General features: G+C 41.2%; 2 protein-coding genes across 4 annotated transcripts in view; both read left to right on the top strand.

Moving 5' to 3' along the window:
- The first annotated feature begins 204 nt into the window (after positions 1 to 204).
- thtpa (thiamine triphosphatase) lies at positions 205 to 6,385 on the top strand. 3 transcript variants are annotated; one of them, XR_013969698.1, is made up of 5 exons: positions 205 to 346; positions 2,025 to 2,094; positions 2,363 to 2,842; positions 2,943 to 3,103; positions 4,639 to 6,385. XR_013969698.1 is itself a non-coding variant. In XM_080865312.1 (4 exons), the coding sequence occupies exons 2-4, from the start codon at positions 2,025 to 2,027 to the stop codon at positions 3,041 to 3,043; spliced, it is 648 nt and encodes a 215-aa protein (XP_080721438.1). In that variant the 5' UTR covers positions 205 to 346; the 3' UTR covers positions 3,044 to 4,269. The 3 variants fall into 3 exon arrangements, 2 of the variants coding, with proteins under 2 accessions (XP_080721438.1, XP_080721437.1); XM_080865312.1 differs by lacking the exon at positions 4,639 to 6,385 and having other exon boundaries at positions 2,366 to 2,842; positions 2,943 to 4,269; XM_080865311.1 differs by lacking the exon at positions 4,639 to 6,385 and having other exon boundaries at positions 2,943 to 4,269.
- Positions 6,386 to 6,961: 576 nt separating this feature from the next.
- Positions 6,962 to 17,393, top strand: part of dcaf11 (ddb1 and cul4 associated factor 11) — a 13,837-nt gene continuing 3,405 nt past the window's right edge. Inside the window, exons 1-12 of the mRNA XM_080865647.1 lie at positions 6,962 to 7,178; positions 7,465 to 7,666; positions 8,746 to 8,873; positions 9,455 to 9,573; positions 9,691 to 9,755; positions 9,950 to 10,050; positions 10,637 to 10,783; positions 14,982 to 15,036; positions 15,418 to 15,486; positions 15,690 to 15,747; positions 16,891 to 17,076; positions 17,254 to 17,393. The exon at positions 17,254 to 17,393 is cut by the window's right edge and continues 14 nt beyond it. Of these exons, the coding sequence (XP_080721773.1) occupies positions 7,479 to 7,666; positions 8,746 to 8,873; positions 9,455 to 9,573; positions 9,691 to 9,755; positions 9,950 to 10,050; positions 10,637 to 10,783; positions 14,982 to 15,036; positions 15,418 to 15,486; positions 15,690 to 15,747; positions 16,891 to 17,076; positions 17,254 to 17,393 (1,256 nt within the window). The 5' untranslated portion in view covers positions 6,962 to 7,178; positions 7,465 to 7,478. The remainder of the gene's footprint in view (positions 7,179 to 7,464; positions 7,667 to 8,745; positions 8,874 to 9,454; positions 9,574 to 9,690; positions 9,756 to 9,949; positions 10,051 to 10,636; positions 10,784 to 14,981; positions 15,037 to 15,417; positions 15,487 to 15,689; positions 15,748 to 16,890; positions 17,077 to 17,253) is intronic.

Raw genomic sequence — 17,393 nt, 5'->3', positions numbered from 1 at the left:
AAGCTGAATAATGGAGATGTGACCGCGGAGCTTCCCTTCGCCGGCCTCCTCACACCCTCCTCCGCACGAATTCTGACATGTTTTCACTCAAACTATAGGTGTGGCGCACATCAACAGCCGACTATGTGGGATAAATATTTATGAAGCGGAGCGGATTAAAACTGCACCATCTGTATGTCCCCTGCGTTTCTGGGACAGGAAGTGATTTTCCTGAATATACCAATAGGTGTCCTTAATTGCGCCTGTGCGAAATCAAACGTTGCTGACGTGTAGAGGTCGCACGGATTGAGCTTTTTCTCTGATTTCAAAGCCGAATTGTTTGGAGTGAAGGAGCTGATGCGTGAAGGTGTGTGACGGTACACTTGGTGTTTTTTTGGAGACTCTGTGGTTCATATTGTTGATTTTGACATGTAGCTCCCGCACGATTCCACAGCAGCTGCACCGCCTGGGCTGAACGGCTCGAGTGTGATAATTAGACCGGTGTAACTTACTAATGGAGATACGTTTTTTGTTATTTTGTAACATACATAGGTTACATTATAACATTTAAGGACAGTCAATAGTAACTGGGGTGGCTGTTTAAGTGGAAGAAAGTTAGCATATCATTAGCAATAGCACAATGTAAACAACCTTTTACGAGGAAAGACATTTATGTATATAACCTAATTTTAGTCAAAATATAGAAAACTAAAGGTTATATAATTTTCTTAATATTATTATATTAGTATAACTGTATTATTACTGATGCTTGTACTGTATTTCAGTGTAGAGCAGGTTAAATTACAGGCTGAATTTTGGCAGTACTTGCCAGCCACTTAGGTATACCTTGCTAGTACTGGATTGGATTTTTTACATTTAGAGCTGCCTTAATTCTTCATGGCATACATTCAATAAGCTGTGGAAACATTCCTAAGAGATTTTGCTCCACATAGACATGAAAGCATCACACAGTTACTGCCGTTTTGTCCAGCTGCACTTGCGTTCCCCCACATCCCAAAGGTGCTCTGCTGTATTGAGATCTGGTGAGGGCATTTGAGTACAGTAAACTCACTTTTATTAAGAAAAACAAAAAATAACACTTGCTAGCTCGTTGTTCACGCTAAATTCTGACCCCACCATCGAGCAATGGAGGGCCATCAAATTAGTTAACATTTTTCCCGTAGTACTCAGGTAGGCTGTGGTGTTTAAGCCATGTTCAGTTGCTACTAAGAGGTTCAAAATGTGGCAACAAAATGTTCCCTTCACCATTACACTGCCAGCAGCAGCCTGAACTGTTAATATAAAGCAGGATGGATCCATGCTTTCTTGTTTACACTAGTTTCTGACCCTACCATCATGATGTCACAGCAAAAATCGAGGCTCATCAGACAAGGCAATGTTTTTCTAGTCCTGTTCTTAGCTTGCTGTAGCCTGTCTGCTTCAAGGTTTGACTTGTTGTGCATTCAGAGATGCTCTTGTGCATACCTTGGTTGTAGCAAGTAGTTCTTTGACTTTTTCCTTCCTATTAGCTCAAAGCAGTCTAGCGATTCTCCTCTGACCTCTGGCATCACCAAGGTGTTTTCACCCAGTGAACTACTTCCCTCTGGATGTTTTCTCTTTCTCAGAAGGTTTTTTTTTGGAAACCCTAGAGATGGTTTTGTGTGAAAATCCCAGCAGATCATCACTTTCTGAAATACTCAAAGCAGCCTGTTGGCTAATTAACAATCTTGTCACATTCAAATTCACTTTAGTCACCTTCCTTCCCGTCTGTTGCTCTGTTTGAACCCCCAACAGGTCATCTTCACCACCACTCATCAGCAGTGGTGTTACAGCAACATAACAAAACATTTCCCATAACACAGTCAGTCTGTGCTTTCTGCCCACCAATGAGAGCATTAACTCATCATATACAACATACACCATTCTATTTATATCACTCCTACAGTGACTTTAAAGTAGACGTGGGCGTATTTGCAGTGCATTACACTATCACTTTGGATCTCACCATGTTTTCTTTCTTGTTTTTCTTGTTTGTTTTCTTTTAGATGAGTGTTGAAGTGGAAAGGAAATTTTTATGCAATGCCGACACCCTGAAAAAACTGGAGGAGATCGGGGGTATGTGTTTAATTTGTCCGCCACACATTTACACATGAATCCAGTCAGATCGGAGGCATTTATCTGACGCTCTGATCCACGACGAATTATAAACGGCCACTGAAAGGCTTTTCCAGCATTTAATGGCACTAATTCCTGTGGTTGTTGTCTAACTGTAGTGACACTGGCCATCTGTCTTTGGTTAATGATGAAGTTTAATTATCTGTATCAGCCTTTTTACATTTTATTTATTAAATTATCTATTTTAAAAAATCCCTTTTTCCATCAGCAGTTTGCGTTGGCCAACAGCAGATTCACGACCAGTATTTCGATACTCCTGAGTTTCACCTGACTTTGAGGGACATGTGGCTGCGTAAACGTAAAGGATGCTGGGAGCTCAAGTGCCCGACAGCAGAAGCGCAGAGCGGGAAGCAGGGTGAAGCAGCAGCATCGCTGTGCACCCGTTACAAGGAGATAACCAGCCTGCCTGAAATTCACCTGAGAGTCAAAGAGGTCATAAAACAGGACAGAGAGTCAGAGGCGGGCTTCTCACAGGAAGATGAGTCGTGGCTGAGCAAACTGGACCTGGTGTGCTTTGCAGAGTTTACAACAGCACGGTGCTCGTTTACTTTAAAGGAGGAGGGCGTGCAGATCGATCTGGACCAGGCTGACTTTGGCTATCATGTGGGGGAGATAGAAGTCCTCATATCAGAGGGAGGAGATGAGCAGGCTGCACTGGAGAAGATCAGAAAAACGGCAGAAAAGCTGGGTATACGCTCTCAAACATTTAACACATCCACTGCCTTATACTGTGTATTATTAAGCGTACCTGTGAAGTAGTGAAGACTTTTTTCTCTTCTTTTTCACAGGGCTTACTGGAGATCAGCGAGTTAAAGGAAAAATGGATGTTTACCTCAAAAGAAATCACCCTGAGCACTATGCAAAACTGCTTAGTGAACACATCCTGTAAGAGATCATACTGCATCTGTACAAATATGGGAACAAAAAAAGGTCTTATTTACTATAAAAGGTAATATTCTGTAATAAAGTATAGATTTATAAACTCAATTGCTACGTGAACTTTTTGTATGTGAGGTTATGTTTTAGGGGGTTTGGGGATGGGTTTGGGCATTCGATCAGAGTTTATATTAATTTATCGCTAATGATGACAATGTTTTCTTACCGAGAGTAAAGATGTGTACTCACAAAGAGGAGGAACTGGTTTGTGACATGTGGCAGAGGATCTTCTGATTGCTCGGCACACATTTATAGAGTGATGAAACCGTCCCATTGTCTTTTCAAAGAAACTTTCTTCACAGTATTTAAATCTGAATGTCTCACTAAAAACATTTGCACTTGAATGTTCTAGCGTTCAGAATTTGACTTGTTATATGTAGATACATATCTTTTGACGTATGCCATGCTTTGCAAGCAGTCACCTTTACGAGAGACTGTTTTTGGAGGCACTAATTAGTTTGTCATGTCCACGTCGTTATTAAGTAACTATTAAGTAATTACACAATGATAAATGAATACCTACAGTTGGTTGTGTGTATGTGGGCGGAGGGTGCAGCTATGTTTGTATTCCTGTCTGTATGAGAACATTTAGTGACATTAATCCATTGTCCATCCTCTTAATCCTAAAGGCCAAACCCTACCCAAATCCTAGTTTTAACCCTTAAAACCCAAATTATAACCCCAACAAAACAAAAGCCTCCTGTGCACAGCCACATCTCAAACAGGCACAATCACACACATTTAGTGAGTGTATCCTTGTAGCTGCACTCCTTCCAAAACAGTAACTTCCCTGCATGTTGCACGTTCAGGTCACACCTGTAAGTTGGAGCTATGGATAAATAGGGTCCAAATAGCCTGTTTTAGATCCAATTTAAGACCCAGGAAGCACAGAACAGGTTGCAAAGAACAGAGTGAGGACTGCAACCTTTCAACTAAACAAAAACATGTTCTGCTACTTAAGTCAAAATAGCTATTGCGCAGCATCTTGATTGTCCCAGAAATATTTCCTCCTTCAACCTATTGTTTACATTTACAGTTACATGCATTGTTAGAGTTATTATCATCTTAAATCTGATCATGAGAAAATGTTTGCCTGCTTCAGAGACACACAAGGGGCTGCACTGAGCGTGTTGTTCACGGTGAGAAAAAAAAGTGCTCCAGTGATGTCATTAAAAAGCTTCCCGCCTCATGACTATCTGTTTGTTTTCTTCAAAAAGATTTCTTTGTTATGATGTGTACCAGAGATTAGATAGAAATCAGTCAGTTCAGTGATGGTTACAGAAAAAGGAGGGGAAACACACAGTTAGAGGACAAACTGTGACTTTAAGTTTGGCTCTTTAAGCTCCATCACTTCTGTCTGTTAACGACAACATTTCTAATAGTCCTGTGCAATATCTACTTAATGGTGATATATTCATTAGCAAGAGGAAAACACTGTATATTTTAAGCTACAAAGAAAAATTCATGTTCTTGCACGTCAGCTTGTATCAATGATAAATTACCAGAGTCATCCATGGATAATCCTCTTTCGTTTTGGGTCATGTCCAGTCAGGTGGATGCAATGGAGGAGGATTCTCAGAGGTGTAGACTGGTTCTCCTGCTGATTAGGTCTCTGCACCTGTTGTAGGCAGATCCACCTGGACACCTGGAATTCACACCACACACACCATGGCTTCTGCTGTGCACAGACAGCTGGTCTTGTTCACAGGAAGACTGCACAGGAGGCCAACTTCATGCAGGAGTTGTTACACAGGCAGTCCTGTGTCATGCAGAATGTAGATGATCCCTTAATTTAAAAAGAAAACAACCCATCATCATCTACCAATCAGACATGCAGTGGATCGATTCCCAGCTAAAAAAGTATCCTTGAGCAAGTACTAGCCCTTTGAGTTTCCCCTGATTCATCCATCAGAGTGTGAGTGTGTGAAAATGTTAGCTAAAGGTGTGTAGGTATAGATGAAAGCACTGCATGACGCTGTATGTGACTGGGTGAATTAGATTTATTATACAAAGCACTTTGAGTGCTCAAACTGAGTAGAAAGTTGCTGTATAAGCACCAGTCCTGTTATCAGGGGCGGATCTAGGGGGAGGGGCTTTGTTTTCTTAGAAGAGATAACGATATAATAATTAGTTATTATACCTCTGTACCATTTACAGAGGTATGTGCTACCCTGTGTAGATCTCTTGCTCCTCCTTTGTTCTCACATGTAAAATTTTCTAGATCAGTCACTGCCTGTTACCACTTACAGTTTCCATGTACAGTGATCACAACAGAAGTCTGAATGTTTCAAACTGCAACAACACTTATTTAATGGACACCACGGCCCATAAGTCAGGAGGTCATACTTGTAGCAAAGGAAACACAGAGTAAACCTAAGGCAGTCTGCATACGCTTACAATGTGATAGATGTTGGAGCAGAAATTTATTAGCCATACATCAAAACCAAGAGTAAATTCTGCTGAGGTTGTTTGCATTTTATATCTGGTGAAAAAATATGAGTGGTTCACTCCTATAGGCAGTTTAGAGTCACCAATCATCATTTAAAACAATAACTCTTAAAGCAGTGATTATTAAATAATGGATGATTCCTAACAATATTATAGCCTGTATCCGAGGCTGTTTTGTGCCTATAAATGTCCCTCCTCAGATATAACTTGCATGATATCCACTGGTGTTTGGTAAATAATAAAATAAATGTACTGTAAAACATGTAACACATGAAATGAGTTCGTTTTCAGCCCATGGCCCATCTGTAAGTGAGAGGCCCTGGATTAGTGGTTCAGCTGTTGGTATGTTGTTTGAATCTTCCTGTACGCTGTCAGCAAATTGTTTAGCGATAAAGAGCTTGCAGACATGTCATGAATTCAGAAGTCACATGTTGTGGGCTTTGATGACTCAGACCTTCTTCTCTTCATATTCACACATTATTTGTTGTGACACCCTCTGGAACACATTCCAAAATGTAGATTTTAGAGGCTAAGGTAGTTCGGTTAGTTGAGCCCCACGTCCACACAGTGGCCCTGGCAGCCAAATCCTGGGGGACTGGTAGACTGTTTTGTAGGACCTAAATAACGCAGGTGTCAAAAAATAGACGGGTTATTAAATTATAGGACCCCCGCCCTTCGGGAATAGATGACAAACACCTTCTTTACCATGAGCAACCTCAGACTTGATTCATTACGTTGAGGTGACACAGGAATGAGCAGTACAGTCGTTCACAATAAATAAAATAGATTGCTTAGTGGCACTTTAAGTTGCTTAGCTTGACATGTTATCATTTTTAGTTTCCTTCCACTTTACTCTGTGTGCTGTTTTCATTTTAGTTTGAAGAGAAGAAGGTCCCCCCCCCCCACCACCACCACCAGACACACACACCCAAAAAATAAATACATAATAATATGAAAAACTAAATTTACTAGCCAGAAGAGTCCAAGTCCATTCATTACGAGCGCCTTCAGTGTACGACTACAGTCTAATGTTTATCGTTATGTTAAAGTTATGTGAAGCCTATATGGGCTGTACATGCTCTGGACATATAAATATACGACATACATTACGAAATATTCTAATTATATATTATATATATTCTAATTATATTATATAATCCATATAGATTATATTTATTATATTTCTTTCACAAAATAAAATAATAAAATTATAAAATAATATATTTGAGTAAAAATTCCTGTAGATGGCCAAAAAAAAGACCCCCAAAAAACATCTGGTTTATCTTCTACTCTAAACTTTATTTAAACCTGTCAATTAATATTTTTATTTTTTTAATAGCTTCACGGTAAACTGTTGCTGGCAGCTGGTCACGTGACGTTGAAAGGGCAAGCGGGGGGGGGGGGGGGGGGGCACGCGCAGGGTTTTTTCATACTTTTGTAAACAACATGGCGATTCACGGACCTGCTCTGCTAGCAGACTGATCAAACACCGTGTTCTCAGACCTCCGGCTCTCTAGCTTTGTGAGGGGTTTCTGTTAGACGGTGCGGAAGTTGCACACCGAGCACACGGTCCAGTACGCGGAGAAACGACAAAGAGGTGGACCGACGAGCTGTCAAGAAGATCGTTTGACAGTCCAACGGTAGCCAAATGTTATCGTTAGCATTATCAGCTAGCTCGAACTAAATCTTCCCCAAGCATTTTAAACACGACGAGCTAATGTGCAATACACGGATGGTTAGTTTGTATTGAAGGAGTGGAGAGGTTTGCGCCAGTAACTTTAGCTGTTATAGGGCTTACGCCGTATCCAGGAAACATTATTTCCTAGCTGCTGTGCTTCTCGTCCCTCTCCAAGGTGTCTGGGATCACGTGACGTTGTCAGGTAACCCTGAAATTGTTGTTACACGTCTCGTTATTCTCTCTGGTAGGCCATCTTCAGTCTATGGGCTCACAGTCCAGTTCTGGGATGTCTGGTGGAAGGGGCTCTTCCAGTGGCAACCCAGGAGAGCAGTCTGAAGCAACAGAATCAAACCAGGGCGGCAGCAGCAGCCGAGGCCGCAGGACGGACAGGCAGTCTTCATCAGAGGAGGACGTTGACTTAGCAGAAGTGCTGGCTTACTTACTGAGAAGGTGAATTTCACAGTTAAAAACGCTCAAACTGATACCACGGAGGGCCTAGGTTTGTAGCAGAGGTACTATGGAGTTGTTTTGGTGAAAGTGGGCCATAACTAGCAGAAGTAAAAATGAGCAATTAATACATAAAAACACAAGTGCAATAAAGTCAAAGTCCTTCTAGTAGCAAGTCATACCATCGATCCACCACTTGTCTGAGTCATGGAGGCAGCAGTCTTAAGCAAGCGCTCCTCTTTCTAGCCGAGAGACGTAATCGTTATTAAAGACGATGACACTCAAAGCATTCCACAATTAAATCTGTGGGAGAGTTCTGCAACAGCCAAAATGTTGATAGAAGAAAAACTTGTTGGGGGCGAGGGAAGAAAGCTTTTTATTAACACGTGGCTGGTGATTCTGTGTGTGTGCAGTTTATACGTCCTGCTGACAACTGAAATTAAATTGGATAATTCTTCAAAATTACTGCCCAGAGGCATTTCGTGGTGAGGACTACATGTTTTTGGACTGCCCCGGGGACTTGTAGCATTAGTTCATTACTTTCTAATTTCTTGAACTCAGAACTAGGACAGAAGTCTTTGTCACATATGTGTGTAGTTGCTGCAGAGAAAATGACTTGTGTGTGGTGAGCGTATCGGGCACTTATTAAATGACATTTAGAGGCAAATAGAAGTAATGCATGCAGTATTCTATCTCGCTGCCAAAGAGCAAATAATTGAAACGTCACATCACATTCCAGCGCTGCAAAGCTAAGTGGGGGTTAAGGTTTTCCCATTTCAGTTTGGATAAGCTTGGAATTTTTTTGTATATCCCTCTGTAATAGTTTCTTTAGTGAACCGTGACATTGGCAGGGCCTGCTCTCGTGACCAGAGGGAACCGAGATCTGCAAGAAAAAACATTTGACATTTCTCACTTCTTTAGCGTTTAAATGTTGTCATTGCTACATGTTGTACAGCTGGACCATTTAGCTTTGGTTTCCACCTGTCAAGTCTTTTTTATTTTCTAGGTACATCTTTGCACTAGGGCAATAGATAATTGGATTAATCATAACTGATTAATTGACTGGTTGCTTGCATGTGCAGGGGTCAGGTAAGACTGGTCCATGGCAGTGGAGCCACAGGGCTGCAGCTGGTCCAGTCATATTCTGACTCTGATGAAGACAGCGATGGAGCCTGGGATGGACGGCTGGGTGACCGCTATAATCCACCAGGTAACCTCCCACTGACACAGGGCAGGAAAATAAGCAGTTTTTTTACTTTGTTGGTTTACTCTTCATTTATACCCTTAAATACATCGTTACAATGATCACATAATATGGAAAGCTAACAGATCTATTTAGAGTGCAGCCACTGCAGTGCAGAAATACACGTAATTACGTTAGGATGATGTCTTCTCTTTCCAAGTAGTGAAGCAGTGAATGAATGTCAGTAAGGTTTCATTTAGAGACATAATCGTGTTACAGTAATGTTATTGTCTTGTTTTCACTGCCATCCCAAAAATGTTATTTATGGAAACCTCAATTCAGTTTTTTTGTTTTCTAGAACTAGTGAGGCCTAAATACTGTTTCTTCTTCCTTTTGTGTGTTTCATCTTTTGCTCTCGTTGCATGTCTGTTCATCGTCTGTCAATCAGTGATGGATCAAACATAAAACAATGTTTCAGCTGTCAAATATTTCCATGGATTGTTCTCTCAAATATGTAGGACGGCTAATCAGAGCATGCCTGAAGTTCTGAGAGCTTGTTGTTGAATGTGAGCTCCTACTGAGGCTTGTTCTTTGTGTTCTGTCTTTAGTGGACACCCAACCTGACACACACGAAGTGGACCGGAGTGAGATCCGCACTCAGATCCTGCTGGCCACCGCCTCCTCTTCCTTGAAAGGCTATCGCAGTTTCACCCACATGCTAGCAGAGGTCAGACCCCAGAAATAAAATCTAAATGGAAAATAATTGCGGCAGTGCAGTCGTATTAGTTTTGTTTATAGAGTTCAATGAAGTTATGAAACTGCAAATAAATGTTTTTGTGTGCAGAGAGAAAAAGGCAGATGTAGAGGCTCCAGTTTTTCCCACGGAGAGTGCAGTCGTATCCGTACGCAGTAAGTAACTTTGGAGTATTTAAAATCTAAATTAGAATTAAATAGCAATTAGTTTAGCGTGATTAAAGCCTTGATTGGACCATTGTGCTCTGTTGGAGCAGAGGGATAGCTGCACAATTGCTGTGAAAATATACAATGCATTGGACATGAAGAAGACGAAATATTAAAATTGTGACCCCAGTGTTCTTCTGCAGTTTCCTGCCAAACTATGTGTCCCACAAGGATACATACCAGCAGAAAGCCTTCTGTGGAGTGTACAGCGAGGATGGCAACATGTTCCTCTCCGCCTGCCAAGGTAAATAGCACGATGTCCAACTTGAGGATCGAGAGGGGCTGAATCAGGTCTGATTTTTATTCTGAGTGTTTGTTTAAAGCTGCTGCGTGGATCACCAAATCATGCTGTGTTGTGTACAGACTGTGTTCAGGCGGAGGGGAGTATTATTGGACTTTTCTCATGTTCTAAAAAACAAATATCAAGCGCATCATCAGTTCCTATTTCCTGATTTAATGATTAATGAATGAAGTTACTGTTTTGTAAGCAAACTAAACAAGCGGAGGACAACATGTCTCACCACGTCTCACCTACGCTTGCCTAACTGTCACGACTATTCTTCTTGTATTATGTCTGTGTTAGTGATCAGCAGCAAGCCCTGAACAACAAACCAGAGGCTGGTGACATACACGTGTAAATGAGTCCTTATGTTAGTTCAAACTGATTAGTCTTACAGACAAAATGGAGAAAGTGAAATAAATCACTCTGTTTGTACCCAAGGAATAAATTAAAAAACAAACAACCTCTGAGGGACCTGTAAAAAAAACCCAAACTAAAACAAATGCGAGTCTTTGTATTTTGTTTAGTTTTGTTTTTTTTCTTGCTACAGACCAGAACATCCGCTTGTACGACACCAGTAGGGGGCGTTTTCACCTGTGGCGAACGGTGAAGGCCCGTGACGTGGGCTGGAGCGTGCTGGATGTCTGCTTCACCCCCGATGCACACCACGTGCTCTACTCCAGTTGGTCTGACTACAGTAAGGCTATGGGACTAGTAAAATTTTACGTGATGAAATGAGGAAAACAGTTTGCCATCATTAGAAAAACTAATTCTGTAAAGATTCAGCAAACCTATAAATCTTCAAGATTGGCTCTTTTCTTTTTTTTTTTTTTTAGTTGGGATTATAAATCCACTTTTCCTTAAAAAAATAAATAAAAAAATCTGGGACTGTTCGTGAACTGTAAATCAAACACATAAAAGGATATTTGTACCATTAGACAGAGCAGACACAAAAAATCTGAATATTAGGCTGGGACAGGTGCAGGTTTTTGTTTCTTTCTTATTTTTTAAACAACAGAGGGAACTTTTTAGAACTATAAAGCTATTCATTTTGAAAAAGTATTGTTTTATATTCTTGTTCAGTACAGAACTGTCATATTTTTCCCTTCCTAATGCGGCAGATGTTTATATTATATTATAGATGTGTGCAGAATGTGGTTTAATATTGATTCGCTGAAATCAGCAAGGTCTTTGCTGAAAAGCCCATGGCTACATAGCAGCATATATTTTTCCAAACCCTTACTGTTAAGCATTAATGGTGCCTTCACAGATGTGTAAGTTATCCAGTATTACCATCAAAGATGTTGCTTTTTGAACTGCCAAGGCAGATGATCCCTCTCCTTTGTGTCGTTGATATCCAGAAAGACTTTCAGAATCTGATTTGTTAGACCACAGGTTGTTTTTGTGGCTTTAAAGAAGAAATTATATTACATTTATTTTTAAAAATGTTCAGAAAAGAAAGTATTTTAAGGTACTAAATAAGAGTAAATAACACTTTGCTTTGCTGTATACACAGCTGCTTATTGTATTGGTGTGTCAAAATACATTCACCCACCACTTCATAAGCTATGCCTGTTCAGCTGCTCATTAACGCAAATGTCTAACCAGCCAATGACATGGCAGCAACTTGGTTCATTCAGGCATGTAGACATGGTCAGGGTGACCTGTTGAAGTTCAAACTGAGCATCGGAATGGGGAAGAAAGATAATTTCAGTGAGTGAACGTGGCATAGTTGTTGGTGTCACGCAGGCTTGTCTGAGTGTTTCAGAAACGGCTGATCAGCTGGGATTTTCCCACACAGGGTTTACAGAACATGGTCTGAGAAACTGAAAATGAGCAGCGGTTCTCTGGGTGAAGATACCTTGTTGATCTCAGAGAAGAGTGACCAGACCGTGATTCAAATAACCACTCATTACAAACAAGGTGTGCAGAAGATCATCGCTGAATGCACAACATGTTAAACCTTGAAGCAGATGGGCTACAACAGCAGAAGACCCTACTGCGTCAGTGCTGTCAGCTAAGAACAGGAAACACAGACTTACCAAATTTGGACAGTACAAGATTGGAAAATGTCTTAATGAGGAGTTTCACTTTCTGCCATCACATTTGTACGGCAGGGTTAGTATCATTGGTTCAAGCTGCTGGTGCTGCTGTAATGGTGTGTGGAATATTGTCTTGCTACACTTTGGTCTTCTTCCAGCAGGATAACATGCCACGTCACGAAGATTCAATAATGTCAAACTGGTTTCTTTAACATCACAATGAGTTCATTGTGTTCAAAATGGCCTCTACAGTTACCAGATCTCAATATGATGAAGCACCTTTGGGATTTGTGACAAATCCGCAGCAACTGTGTGATGCTGTCATATCGAGATAGACCAAAGCTTCTGAGGAATGTTTCCAGTATCTTGTTGAGTGTATGCCACAAAGAATTGAGTCATTTTTGAAGGAAAGATGGGATCCAACCCAGTTCTAGTAAGGTATATCTAATAGGGCTGCCACAAATGATTATTTTGATAGTCGACTAGTCACCAATTATTTTTGCGTTTAATCGACTAATCAGATCATGCATTCATTGGATGTACAGCTTATTGCACCAGCATGCATCTGCTCTTATATAACTATCATTAGCTTACAGCTAGTGTTTAAGGTGCAAACTAAAAATAAAGACAAGATGATAGTTTATTAAATTTTAATGAAATTTGCAGATTGTTTCGGTGAATTTTAATAAACTCCTTGCTATCTAAAATATAACAGGACACCGGAGTTTATTCTCCAGCATCTCACACTTCTGATAATCAGCTGTCTGCTTGACGTTTATTCAGCTGTGTAAAAACTATAACTTTAATCTCAGCCAAACCGATTTACTTAGGAACAAATAAAATACAAAAAAAGCCAAACAATAACATTTTTAAGTTATCTAAGTGACTTATATATCATGTTTAACCTGAGTAGCGAAAGACCCCGGTGGATTTGAAAACGATTTGGTGTTCTCACGGGCTCTAGTGAGCCTTGCCCTCGGCTAGCTATCGAGCTAGTGGGTAACAGACGTTTTTGAAAATGTGGTGTCTTGATAAACTGAGCAGATATTTGAGGTTTACACAGCTACATTCTCGCCTGAAAATATGTTAAACGTTTATTTTGTGACCCAGAAAGAATAACAAGAGTAATATTTAAACTAACTAGCTGCCGCCATTGTTGGAAACTGAGCTGGGCTGTGCTATGAATTCTGGGATACAGCTACTTCTTCTTCTTCTTCTTCGGGGTTTAACGGCAGCTGGCATCCTTGTACATGCAGTGCTGCCATCTTCTGTTTCAGTCTGTTATTACACTCTTAAATCCTGCTACTTATTCCTGCGTCTTTTGTGATCTTACAAAGCTTCAAACGACGCGTTGACTACTAAATCAGTCGTCGATGATTTTGATAGTCGATATCAAAATCGTCGACGATAGTCGACGTAATCGTGACTAGTCGACTAATCGTGGCAGCCCTAATGCAACTACAATTAGGGGTGGGTTTTAATAATCGATTCATCGATTAAAATTGATTCTGGCTTGGACAACGTGATATCGATTCATTAAAATCCTGAATCGATTTTTTTAATATAAATGTATTTTGCCCAAAATTCCAGAATCTCAGGTGAGACATCACAAAATTTTGACAACCACCAAACATTTAAAAGAGTAAATGAGAGCAGGAACACGGCTTCTGCACAAAGACGTAAACACAAAGCGCAGACCCACGGATCAGAATCAGTGAGATGTCGCCTTTCTCACCCGACGGCAGGGACACAGCCGGGGCTGAAAGCCGACAGCTCGCTGATTCTGATGTTTCGGCGGGTCCACGCTTTGTTTTTACGCCCATTTTGCGCTGATTCTAAAGCTGTTAGTTTCATCTCTCTCCAAACAATATTGACCAAACCAGCAGCAAAAGAATATCCAAACTACGCTTCACATAAACATCGTCATGGACTCCCTCTTACTTTCACTGTTTTGCTTCTACCACAATAAAATCACACTTCATGCACAGCTCTCTCTCTCTCTCTCTCTCTCTTTCTCAGTGTTCAAGAACAGTTTCCCGTCTATCCCTGAAATCTGTTTTCTGCATTATTTGCTTGCTTGTTACGCACAAGACTACCGTTGTTTACAGCGCTGTCGGCCGATGTTTTTTTTCTCCTTTTACTTCCGAAAAGAAAACCTAATTTCTGCCGTTCAATAGGCTTCTGAACAAATTTTTAAACTTTTTAAAATTATACAAAATGCAAAACGCTTAGCCGTGTCTCTAATAAAACCGCTGTAACTTCAGAGGTAATGTTCATATGTTGATTAATGGTTTTCTTTCGTTTTTGATGTACTGCAGAATATTTTTATAAAATCCCAGGCCAGGAAAAATCACCTTCATGTTTTTCTGTTTTATCTTCAGCTCCTTTGACACAAAGGCATCTGCTGTGATGCTCACACCTTTGATAAAGTCTGGAAAGTGTCAGCTTCCTTTTTATAGATACAAAAATATGTAAATGTCCTGATCTGAATTATAATATTTCCGACTGTCTGAGGCAAAATTTCCCAGATTCAAATCGATTTGAATTGAATTGAATCGAATCGTGGATCGACTCGATTCTAGAAATCCGTGACGATATTCAGCCCTAACTACAATGTAGTGTCTAAACATTTCTACAATAGAACAATGAAAGTAGAGCCTTTAACAGCATCACTTGTGAGAAATGCGAAGAAGTGAATAAATGAATCAGGAAGTGATTTCTTTCATATTGAAAGTGCTTTTACATTGGCCACAGCTTCCAGGAGTTTTTGTTTTGTTTTTAAGCAGCATATCAAACACGTTTTTAGCTGCGATGTTTTAGTCATACGTGTCTCTCTCTGTTCCTCCCCCACAGTTCATATGTGCAGTATAGATGGAGACAGTGAAAACCACACCGCCCTGGACCTCAAGTTAGTGTTTCCCCTCATAGTAACTTATAACATTACGGAGCAGGTAATCTATCATTCCTTACCAGCAGGCCCTCCTCTCCCTTCATTACCACCTGGATGAATGATGCTGTCAGAACTTGTCACCCCAACATCCATCCTCTCGCTCTGTGTGCGCTCCTTTTGTTAAACATAGATCATTAATTCAACAAAGCACTGCCATTAAACTCACAGCTCTCCTAACAAAAACATTGTTTAAAAGGTGATGCTTGGTTTCATAAAGCCTTTATGTTATCCCACACCAAAAAAATAAATAAAGTAGATAGAGTGTGGTTGTAAATCAGCAATTGTGCTCTTACTGCAGTGTCCAACCTGTGTGTGTGTGTGCGCTGTTGTGCTTTGTAGTCCAGATGAGAGGAGGTTCTGTGTGTTCTCGCTGGCTGCGTCCACAGATGGCAAAGAGATCCTGGGAGGGTGAGTACAATTTGCTTTTATGTTTCAAGGCAGTGACTGACAGGGTTGAAATGAGTACTGAAGGCTCTTTATGAAATTTGAATTCAAGCACAACTCTGCTTTTCTTCCATTTGTTGGCGGTATATTCGAAATATGTTTATTAGAGCCTCAATTTAGGGGAGTTGTTTTATTCTTTTCTCAGCCTCTCTTCTCTCTCATTTCAGAGCAAACGACGGCTGCCTTTACGTTTTTGATCTTGAGCAGAATAAACGAATGTTGAAGGTTAGTGTGTCTTTGTGTGCATTTATGTCTTTTTGCTCGCGCGTCGCCTTGGCCGTGCCCGTTTCAGCGTCACGTCTGTCTGATTTGCGCTTCATCCTTCGGTCAAGGTTAGCCAGATGCAGCGGAGCAGAAACTACATAAAGTTTTACACCATCCTGTAGTCTAATATAGCAGCGAAGAGTCCAGCTCCGCCACACAGTGGGACGGTGGGGGTTAAACCTACCGCCCTCCCTCCTCCCATAACCGCCCCGTGCGCAGAAGTCAGCATTCGACCTCGACCATCTGCTTCGTCTCTGTCGTCCGCCGTTTCTCTGTCTGTCCCTCCTAATTACCTCAGTGTTGTGGTGTGTTTCTGTGCTTTTATCTCTCAACTTTTTATTAGTTGTTTGTACTTTCACTGTCACTTCCTCATGTGCAGCACTAGACTTTCCACGATTCAGTGCAGTGATGGGAAACTGAAGTCGGGGCATTTTGCTGCTGTGGTTCCGGTTAGTGTTTTTCCCCATTGGAGGGAAGGATTTCTGCAAATCAATAGAAAGCTGTTGAGGCTGATCTGTGTCTCACAATGAGACTGAATGGGTTTAGTGATTATAAAATGATGTGAATCACACGCTGTGGCCTTCATAGTAACCTGTTAGAGATGGCCTCCACATCATTAAAACGGTAAATAATGAAATGTCTTATGAAAGAAAGCAGTTCAGTTGTTCTGCTAGAACCGCTCATCACCATGCTTCATGTTGAGTTATCCTTTCATTTGTGACACATCCTTTTATCTAGCGATTATTTCGTCTTCTTGCACATATAAAGGACAAAACTAACAAACACTTGTACTGCTGTAATTACTAACAGCTACATCTTTGCATTTGGAGACTCACAACCATGCCGTGTGTATAAAGCCTGTTTGTAGCACAGCCTTTGAGGCTTATGTACTGAAAAGTCTGAGTTTCAGTGCGCAGCAGCCTTGAAGAAAAATGCTCCTTTCATTACTTCTGCATAGGCACAGACATGCATAAGTGCGCACACACACACACTTTTCACAACAACATGTAAATAGCCCACTTGTAAATAGCACATTCTTGCACACATGTGCACACGCTCCATACAGTAAACACTGACTCTTTCTTTTGCTGCCATCCTCATCAGATTGATGCCCACGAGGACGACGTGAACGCGGTGGCGTTCGCCGACAGCTCGTCCCAGCTGCTGTTCTCTGGCAGCGATGACGCACTGTGCAAGGTGTGGGACAGACGGACGCTGCGGGAGGACAGACCGCAGCCTGTTGGACAGCTGGCCGGCCACCGAGACGGCATCACCTTCATCCACAGCAAGGTGGGTGCGAGTGTGTGTGTGTCTGTGAGGGGGGGTCTCTCAGTAAAAAGTTTTCCAGTTACTTGGAAATGGTTTAAATGAGAACATTAATCGTACAGGATGTTTATTCAATCACATGTATTGTTCTAACTCTCAGATCTCGGTCTCTTTTTTTTTTCCATTTTGTCACGGTGCCAGGGTGACGCTCGCTACCTGATCAGCAACTCGAAGGACCAGTCCATCAAGCTGTGGGATGTCAGGAAGTTCTCGCCCAAAGAGGGGCTGGCAGCTTCCCGTCTGGCTGTCACCCAGCAAAACTGGGACTACCGCTGGCAGCA

The sequence above is a fragment of the Rhamphochromis sp. 'chilingali' genome (assembly GCF_963969265.1).
Source record: "Rhamphochromis sp. 'chilingali' genome assembly, chromosome: 18".
Lineage (NCBI taxonomy): Eukaryota > Metazoa > Chordata > Actinopteri > Cichliformes > Cichlidae > Rhamphochromis > Rhamphochromis sp. 'chilingali'.
The sequence above is the reverse complement of the archived record's forward strand: the minus strand, read 5'-3'. Positions and strand labels throughout refer to the sequence as shown.

Coding starts and splice junctions, on each gene's coding strand:
- thtpa (XM_080865311.1), top strand. CDS start 2,025: ATGAGTGTTGAAGTGGAAAGGAAATTTTTATGCAATGCCGACACCCTG. Junction 2,095..2,362: donor AAAACTGGAGGAGATCGGGG/GTATGTGTTTAA, acceptor TTTTTCCATCAG/CAGTTTGCGTTGGCCAACAG. Junction 2,843..2,942: donor AAAAACGGCAGAAAAGCTGG/GTATACGCTCTC, acceptor TCTTTTTCACAG/GGCTTACTGGAGATCAGCGA.